Genomic DNA, 9272 nt, shown 5'->3' with positions numbered 1-9272 from the left:
CCAAATAGCTGGGACCACAGGCACCCGCCACAACGCCCGGCCATTTTTTGGTTGCAGCCATCATTGTTGTTTGGCAGGCCCGGGCTGGGGATTCGAACCCACCACCTTAGGTGTACGTGGCTGGTGCCTTAGCCGCTTGAGCCACAGGCGCCGAGCCGAAAAGATTGAAGTTTCTGTGAGCTATGATGCCATAGCACTCTACCAAGGATAACAAAGTGAGACTCTGTCTCAAAAAAAATATTGTATTGTATTGTATCTTGTATTTCTTCTGGTTGCAGAAGTCAAATGTGACTTGAATATTACAATTTTAATACAGTTTTTTCTTTCCTAAAATGCGCATACATTTTTTGACAATCTCTGTGTACATGGTACAGTAGAAGTGTGTATGGAATATACACTCTTTGAGCAGAACAAATAGAAGTGGATTTCAAGTCCTGTTCTCCCTTTGCTGATTGCATACCAGTCAGGTATACAGTTAAGAGCATACAAATGCACCTTTGTGTGACCCTGGGCAAATTATGTGTCCTCTCTGCGCCTTGATTGCTTCATCTCCAAAATGGGAATAATAATAGTAGTACTCACCTCATAGAGTTATGAGGATTAAATTAGTTAATATGATAAAATACTCAGACCAGTGTATGGCTTTATTCAAACATTTCTTCTCAAATGGGAGAGGACCATGAGGAAGTCGGCGACATTTGGCAGCAGGAAAGGGGAGGAAGGGAGTGACAGATAACAAAGTTCAGTCAGGCTAGACCAGGCTAGGATTTCAGAGGTCGTAACTGCTTGGAGGATGGGGTTTGAGGGGTGGGGTCTGAACACCACCAGCCACCTGACTGCCACCTCGCCCCCAGCCGCAGGACCTGCGCAGCTACGTTTTGCAGGGCTCTGTGCGGGGCTGCCCGGCGCTGGAGGCATCCGTAGGTCTCAGCAACAGTGTGTCCCGCTGGGTGCAGGTCATGGTGCTAAGCCGCGGCGGACCTGCACAGCGCGCGCAGGTGCTGGACAAGTTCATTCAGGTAGCACAGGTGAGGCCTGCTCACCTTTCCTCTGGCTTTCTGGTGCTCACCCCTCCTCTCTCAAGCTCCAGCGCCAGCGGGGCCATACCTGTACCCCGCCCCGCCCTGAGGCCACAGTCCAGCTGTTCTAACCCCCAGACTGTAACATCTTCGTTGGCCTTGACATCACTGCTGTCCAACCTACCTTGGCCCCACTCCTCGGCCCTAAACATAGCAGTTGACCAAGTCCTTCCTGACCTGGTCTCCCAAGCCCTATGTCCGAATATTCTAGCCCCAGAGCAAGGAGAGTTTCCCTTCTATGTCTCACCTTTGCCTCCACCAAGGCCCAGGCCCCAGTGCTCCCTTCCCATCACGTCTGTCCCTCCCTTCTCGTCCCCTAGTGTTAGGCACCTCTCCTCCTCCTCCCCTCCGGATAACCTCCTCTCCGTTCTGGGGAAAAGGGAAGCCCTCGGCCTCCACTATGGCCTCACCCTCTGTATTTCCACGCAGACCACGCCCTTCCCCTGCTGCTTCCCTTGCTCGGCTTCCCTCTGCCAGCCCCAGGGTTCTGGCCTGGGGGTTCTGGCATCTGATGCAGGGGATGCCCTTGATCTGAGCATCCTCCACTCCTCCCAGGCCCCACTCTCTCCAGTGCGACCTCTGCCTTCAAATATGGGGAAAAGGAGGGTGAGGGTATTCCCCTGTGCCCTCTTGACCCTACAGCTGTCTCACACCTATCTGACCCCTGCATATCTCTCTGGCCCCATTCACCTCTGCCGGGTTCCCAACTCCTGCCCAGAGCCGACACCTTCTTGTCTCCTCTCACTGTCTGAGCAGCCTGACCCCCAGGTGCCTGACACCTGTCTGACTCACACCTGTCTATTCCCCAAATCTGTCCTGCTTCTCATCCTCACCTGTCTCCCCATACTTTTCTAACCTCTCATCATCCTATCACCTGCCTGACCCGTTCCTCCTCCCCGGATAACTATCTGACACCTCTGTGAGGTCCACACACCTGCTTGTGGCCCACTCCTCCCCGATACACTCACCTTCTCTAACCTGTCTGATGCCCACACTGGCCCGTTCCTGCACATGCTGTGGACCCCAGCTCACCTGGGATGCTCTCCTCTGAACTTCCTACTTGCCTGTCCTCCGATGATATCTGCCATCTCTGTGCATCGCCTCCCTTCCTAGAGGCTCCACCAGCTGAAGAATTTCAACACGTTGATGGCGGTCACAGGTGGCCTGTGTCATAGTGCTATCTCCAGACTTAAGGACTCCCACACCCACCTGAGCCTTGACAGCACCAAGGTGAATCCCCACTACCCTCCCCAAAGTCCAAGTGGTCCGCTGACCTTAATTCCCTAACCCTTGCCCATCCCTGCCCAGGAACCCTGGACCCACCTGGGGACTTGCTCCTCCAAACCCTACAGACCTTCAGGCTCAGTCTGTGTTCTTCCTCCCTTGTCATCCATCCACCCATGAGCTGACCCCTCTCCACTTCAGCTAGCCTGGTCCTGAGCTAGGCTGTGAGGGACACAGATGTTAACAGAACTTGCAGTCCTGGTGGGGAGCTAAGTTATACATCCAAAGATGCCCATATATGTGGTACCCCAGGAAGGAGCATGGGTTGGAGAGATCTTGAGAAGTGTCTGAGAAGACTGAGTCATGAATCTGGTGTGTGGCTGAAGTCAGCAGGTGGCAGGAAATTAGGCTGGAGATGCCTTGGGGAAGATCCTATTGAGCCTTGCACTGGATTAAGGTGCTTGGGCTTTATGCAGAGGGTAATGGGGAGCTAGAGAAGGTTTGAGAATGATGACACATCCACAATTCCAGTTTTTGAGAAATTGCTCTAGCCTGGGAAATAGAGGATAGAGGGGCCTCTCTGAGATAGGAAGCCAAGAGGAAGAGCAGTTTGGGGAAGATGCTGAGAACACTGTGGGATATGGAGGGGCTCAGGTGGTATCCAAATGCCACTGGGCCCCTGAGGTTCTAGAGTCCACACAGGATGCTGCTGGGATACTCCTTTCCAGGGAGCTCAGGGAACAGAACTGCCCTCCAGCTAACATGCCCCCATGAGTCCCCTGTCCTCCACAGGTCCTGCTAGAACTGACTGAGCTTCTTGCCTCCCACAACAACTACACCCGCTACCGCCGTGCTTGGGCTGGCTGCACAGGCTTCCGGCTGCCTGTGCTGGGTGTGCACCTCAAGGACCTGGTGTCCCTGCATGAGGCACAGCCTGACAGGTTGCCTGATGGCCGCCTGCACCTACCGAAGCTGAACAGCCTCTACCTGCGGCTGCAGGAGCTGGCAGCCCTCCAGGGGCAGCATCCCCCCTGCAGTGCCAATGAGGACCTGTTGCATCTGCTTACGGTGAGCTGCCTGCCCTGCTCAGGTGGGACCCCTGAAGGTTGAGCCCAAAGGGACTGTGATTTAGGGTACTGGGCAGGTGAGGGTCTGCAGGAACAGGGTAGAATAAAGCTTGGAGTGCACCGGCTCTGAAGCCTGAGCGTCTAGGTTTTTTTCTAGCTGTATAATCTTGGGCAAGTTCACCCATTGGCCTCAGTTTCATTGTCTGCCAAATGGGGATAATAGGACCTACTTCAGATGGTACTTAGTACAAAACACTTAAAATGTTATCTGGAACACAGTGATATGTTTTTTTTCCCTTGACTCCCCCAGCAACTCAAGTATCCATTGATCTGAACTCTGGGATTATTTTGGGCTTTCACACTCTTGAACTCCAAGGTTCTGAATTTCTCATACCAATAGTCCAAGAGTCTAATATTCCAAGTTTTGACATATCCAGGAATCTAAGCAAAAGGCTAATAACAGTTATTGATCATTTACTATGTCCCAGGAACTCTGTTAAAAAAAAAAAAAGAAAAAGAAAACCTTCTCAGACCACTTCATTCTACCTTACGACTTTATGAGCCAGGGGCCCTTATTATGTCCATTCTGTGGATTGGGAAACTGAGGCACAGAGAGGTGAGTTCACTTGCCCACTGTTCCACAGCAGTAAAACCAGAATTTGAATTCTGGTAGCCCAGCTTCAGAGCCTGCTTGTTAATGTATGTTAACTACCAGACTGTGACCTGAGACTGTGCACGCGGGATCCTGCCCAGGTTTCCCCTTTGTTGCATTGATAGAGTTTGGGATCCTAAGGGCCTTGTAGTTTAAAACTGAAGAGTTGATTTTCTTTCTTTTTCTTTTTTTTTTTTTGCAGTTTTTGGCCGGGGCTGGGTTTGAGCCCACCACCTCCGGCATATGGGGCCAGCGCCCTACTCCTTTGAGCCACAGGTGCCACCCAAGAGTTGATTTTCTATGATGGAACAAGCTACATAATTGGCAGGGTCCACAGTGAAAACATAGGTCTCCTTGTTCAAAATTATTAAAAATTTCTTTTATTTATTTTTTGAGACAAATTCTCACTTTGTCCGCCTGGGTAAAGTGCCATGGAGCCATAGCTCACAGCAACCTCAAACTCTTGGGCTCAAGAGATCCTCTTGCCTCAGTCTCTCAAGTAGCTGGGACTATAGGTACCCACCAAAATGCCTGGCTATTTTTCTATTTTTAGAAGAGACAGGGGTCTTGCTCTTGCTCAGGCTGGTTTTGAACTCTTGAGCTCAAGTGATCCTCAGGCCTCGGCCTCCCAGAGTGCTAGGTTTACAGGTGGGCGTGAGTCGCTATGCTGGCCAAGCCCAAATATTTCTTGAGCACCTGAGGTGAGTCTGGCACTCACTACTTCAGCCACTGGGGATATAGCAATGAACAAGCCAGAAAAAAAAAATTGTAATGGGGAAGACAGGTGACAAGAGGGTGGGGTGTGTGCAATTTTAAATAGGAAAATCAAAAAAGACTTCAACCGAAAATGGCATTTCTGGAGGGTAAAGGGAGAATATAGAGCTTGAAAAAATCTTAGGAGCCCCCAAAGAAGGGTTCTGGGAAAGAGAATGGAGAGCGGGGGTCCAGGCAGGAGGGGGATGGAGACAAGGAGGGGTCTGAAATGCTCCTGCCCATCCCCTAGCTTTCCCTAGATCTCTTCTACACAGAGGATGAGATCTACGAACTTTCTTATGCCCGGGAGCCCCGTTGTCCCAAGAATCTGGTGAGGAAACTGGACCCCTGACCTCTGACCCTCCTCCCCCTTCACTGCCCAAGTCTGTGCACTAACTGCGCCCCTCTGTCCCCACCCCAGCCACCGTCCCCCTTCAAAGCACCTCTGGTGGTAGAGTGGGCCCCTGGTGTGACACCTAAGCCAGACAGGGTCACCCTCGGTCGGCATGTAGAACAACTGGTGGAGGTAAGGAGGGCACAGTTGCCTGGCCACTGGGGGCCAGGTGGAAGACACTGCATGGCCCTGTACCCAAAGAAGGGGCTCTGAGGCCATGGGGATACCTCAATGACTAGGCTGCCTTCTGCCTCCCATGCTCCTCTGAAGTCTGTGTTCAAGAATTATGACCCTGAAGGCCGAGGAACCATCTCTCAGGAAGACTTTGAGCGGCTCTCAGGCAACTTCCCCTTTGCCTGCTATGGCCTTCACCCACCTCCCCACCAAGGGTAAGCGGTCCTGACTCTTGGGTTCCCCAAAGATAAGGACACTGGGGTTGCCTGGACTCCTGGGTCTGAAGGAGGTAGGGGCCAGGCATGCTGAGGCTCAGTGTCTGTCCCCAGGAGAGGCTCCTTCAGCAGAGAAGAGCTGACAGGGTACCTGCTCCGGGCCAGTGCTATCTGCTCCAAGCTGGGCCTGGCCTTTCTGCACTCCTTCCATGAGGTCACCCTCCGCAAGCCTACCTTCTGTGACAGCTGCAACGGCTTCGTGAGCACTCTGCCCTATTACCACCCTGAGGGCCTCCTGCCCTGAAGAGCTCAAATTCCTCACAGCCAGGCTCAGAAAGCCAGCCCTGTCCTAGAACACAGACAGTCACCAAATTCCAGAAAATCCTCCAGCCTCAGATAATCCTCACATTTCACATAAACGCTAAACACTAGATATCCCCTGTATCCTGGATAGTCTCCAAACTCTAGATAATGCCCAAATTCTAGATAATCCCCAAATCCCGGATAATTACCAAGCCATGGATAATCTCTGAAACTCTGGATAATCTACAAACTTGTATAGATTATGTCCAAATATCTCCAAATCTCTAGACTTCAGACCATTCAAACCCTGGATAATTTCCAAACTCAAGGTATCCATCCTCAAACTCTGGATAATGGACAAATTTCTCAATCTCCAAACTAAGATTAAGTCACAAACCTTGCACTACTTTCCAATTTCATTTATTCACTCACTAAATATTTACTGAGCACCTCCTTTGTGCCTGGCCGTTCCAGGTGCCAGGAATACAGCAGGAACGAAACAGATACAATCCCTGACTGTAAAATTTGCATTTATTTTATTTATTTATTTTTGAGACAGGGCCTCAAGCTATCCCCCTGGGTAGAGCGCTGTGGCATCACAGCTCACAGCAACCTTCAACTCCTGGGCTTAAGCAAGTATCCTGCCTCAGCCTCCCAAGTAGCTTGGACCACAGGCGCCCGCCATAGTGCCCAGCTTTTTTTTTTTTTTTTGGTTGCAGCCGTCGTTGTTTGGCGGGCCCAGGCTGGATTTGAACCCTCCACCTTAGGTGTACATGGCTGGCGCTTTAGCCACTTGAGCCACAGGCACTGAGCCTATTTTATTTTTTTAATTGTAATTCTTTTTTAGAGACAGAGTTTCTCACTCTGTCACCCAGGCTAGAATGCAGTGGTATAATCATAACTCACTGTAGCCCTGAATTTCTGCTTCAAGCAATCAACCCACCTTAGCCTACTGAGTAGCTAGAACTACAGGTGCTCACCCCTATGCCCAGCTAGTTTGAAAAAAAAAATTGTTTTTTAAGAGACAAAGTCTCACTTTATTGACCTCAGTAGAGTGCTGTGGTGTCATAGCTCACAGCAACCTCAAAAACTCTTGGGCTTAAGTGATTTTCTTGCCTCAGCCTCCCAAGTAACTGGGACTACAGGTGCCCACCACAATGCTCGGTTATTTTTGTTGTTGTTGTTGTTGTAGTTGTTGTTTGGCAGGCCCAGGCAGGGTTTGAACCCACCAGCTCCAGTGTATGGGGCTGACGCCCTAGCCACTAAGCTAGCGCTGAGCCTAGTTTGAAAAATTTTGTTGTGGCATGGCGCCAGCCACATACACCTAAGGTGGCGATTTCGAATCCAGCCCAGGCCCGCCAAACAACAATGACGGCTGCAACCAAAAAAAAAAAAAAAATAGCCGGGTGTTGTGGTGGGCACCTGTGGTCCCAGCTACTTGGGAGGCTGAGGCAGGAGACTTGCGTGAACCCAGAAGTTGGAGGTTGCTGTGAGCTGTGATGCCACAGCACTCTACCCAGGGTGACAGCTTGAGGCTCTGTCTCAAAAAAAAAAGAAAGAAAAATTTTGTGAATGGGGTCTTGCTATATTGTTCAGACTGGTCTCAAACTCCTGGCCTCAAGAGATTCTCCCAACTCAGTCTCCGTAAGTACTTGGTTTACAGGTATGCACACCATGCCCAGCCAAGAATTTACATTAACTCCTAATTTCATCTAATTTGAATATCCTAGATGATTCCCCAAACTTGAGATACTTTAATTCCAGTTAAATTTCTTTTTTTTTTTTTTGAGACAGAGCCTCAAGCTGTCACCCTGGGTAGAGTGCTATGGCATCACAGCTCACATAAACCTCCAACTCCTGGGCTCAAGAGAGTCTCCTGCCTCAGCCTCCCAAGTAGCTGGGACCACAGGCGCCCGCCACAACACCCAGCTATTTCTTGGTTGTAGCCATCGTTGTTTGGCGGGCCTGGGCTGGATTCGAACCCGCCACCTTGGATGTACATGGCTGGCGCCTTAGCCACTTGAGCCACAGGCGCTGAGCCTCCAGTTAAATTTCTATCCTTGAGAATTTTTTTTTTTTTGAGACAGTCTCACTTTGTCACCTTCAGTAGAGTGCTATGGCGTCATAGCTCACAGTAACCTCAAATTCTTGGGCTCACGCAATTCTCTTGCCTCAGCCTCCCGAGTAGCTAGAACTACAGGCGCCTGACACAATGCCTGGCTATTTTTAGAGATGAGGTCTTGCTCTAGCTCAGGCTGGTCTGGAACTCATGAGCTCAGGTGATCCGCCTGCCTTAGCCTCCTAGAGTGCTAGGATTATATGTGTGAGCCACCGCACCTGGCTTATGCTTGAGAATTTTCAAAACCTGGGTAACTCCCACACTTCCCCCTAACCTCAATCCCCCAGGCTAGGTAACCTATTCTGCTTTCTCTTCTCAGCTCTGGGGTGTCACCAAGCAAGGCTACCGTTGTCGGGGTGAGTAGGACATCACCAAGTGGGAGGGAATCTTCCACCTGTAGGCTGGAAGAATGTAGGACTTAAGATTTGGTCTCTGGCCTTTAACCACTGCCTCCCCCCAGACTGTGGACTGTATTGCCACAAACACTGCAGAGACCAAGTGAAGGTAGAGTGTAAGAGGACGTCAGCGGCCAAGAGTGACGTGGGCCCTCCAGGAGCCCCACCCACACCAGATCCCCATGCCAGCTGTGGTAAGACCCAGAGTGGGGCAGTCCTGGGGACAGACCTGGTGGATGTCCAAGCTAATGAGGCCCATATCCCTTCCATCCATCATCCCACAAACAGGATCTGAGGAAAATCTCTCCTACACGCTATCCCTAGAACCTGAGACTGGGTGCCACCTTCGCCATGCTTGGACCCAGACAGAAGCCTCACACCCATCCTGGGAGCCAGAGATGGTAAGAAGGAACTGCTCCCTACCCCAGCTGGATACAGGGAGACAGGCTGTTTTGCCTGAGGAAACCAGACCAATGCAGGGAATAATAGAAAAGTAAAAATACACAAAAGTCTTCTATTGCTAGGTGGAAGGGTATAGATACTGGTTATTATTATTATTTTTTTTTTGCATTTTTTGGCCAGGGCTGGGTTTGAACCCACCACTTCCAGCATATGGGGCTGATGCCCTACTCCTTTGAGCCACAGGTGACTGATTAATTTTTAATATTGATGGAAAAATACAGATTTTTAATATGTTGGAGGAAAAAGTGGGTTAGCCACTAGTAGAACAGAAAAAAGGATTTAGGGGGCGGTGCCTGTGGCTCAAAGCAGTAGGGCACTGGCCTCATATGTGGGAAGTGGTGGGTTCAAACCCAGCCCTGGCCAAAAACTGCAAAAAAAAAAAAAGAAAAGAAAAAGAAAAAAGGGCTCGGCATCTGTAGCTCAAGTAGCTAAGGC

The 9272-nt window shown here is 50.4% G+C and overlaps 1 protein-coding gene across 1 annotated transcript in view; it reads left to right on the top strand.

Moving 5' to 3' along the window:
* Positions 1-9272, top strand: part of RASGRP4 (RAS guanyl releasing protein 4) — a 16880-nt gene that overhangs the window by 5626 nt on the left and 1982 nt on the right. The window contains exons 7-16 of the mRNA XM_003796148.3: positions 855-1028; positions 2193-2309; positions 3096-3371; positions 5026-5106; positions 5197-5301; positions 5440-5558; positions 5673-5817; positions 8300-8336; positions 8441-8569; positions 8664-8776. Coding sequence (XP_003796196.1) covers positions 855-1028; positions 2193-2309; positions 3096-3371; positions 5026-5106; positions 5197-5301; positions 5440-5558; positions 5673-5817; positions 8300-8336; positions 8441-8569; positions 8664-8776 — 1296 coding nt within the window. The remainder of the gene's footprint in view (positions 1-854; positions 1029-2192; positions 2310-3095; positions 3372-5025; positions 5107-5196; positions 5302-5439; positions 5559-5672; positions 5818-8299; positions 8337-8440; positions 8570-8663; positions 8777-9272) is intronic.

Source organism: Otolemur garnettii, unplaced genomic scaffold (assembly GCF_000181295.1).
Source record: "Otolemur garnettii isolate 467f Iridium unplaced genomic scaffold, OtoGar3 scaffold00100, whole genome shotgun sequence".
NCBI lineage: Eukaryota > Metazoa > Chordata > Mammalia > Primates > Galagidae > Otolemur > Otolemur garnettii.
Note: the sequence above shows the minus strand (reverse complement) of the source record. Positions and strands in the feature narration are given on the sequence as shown.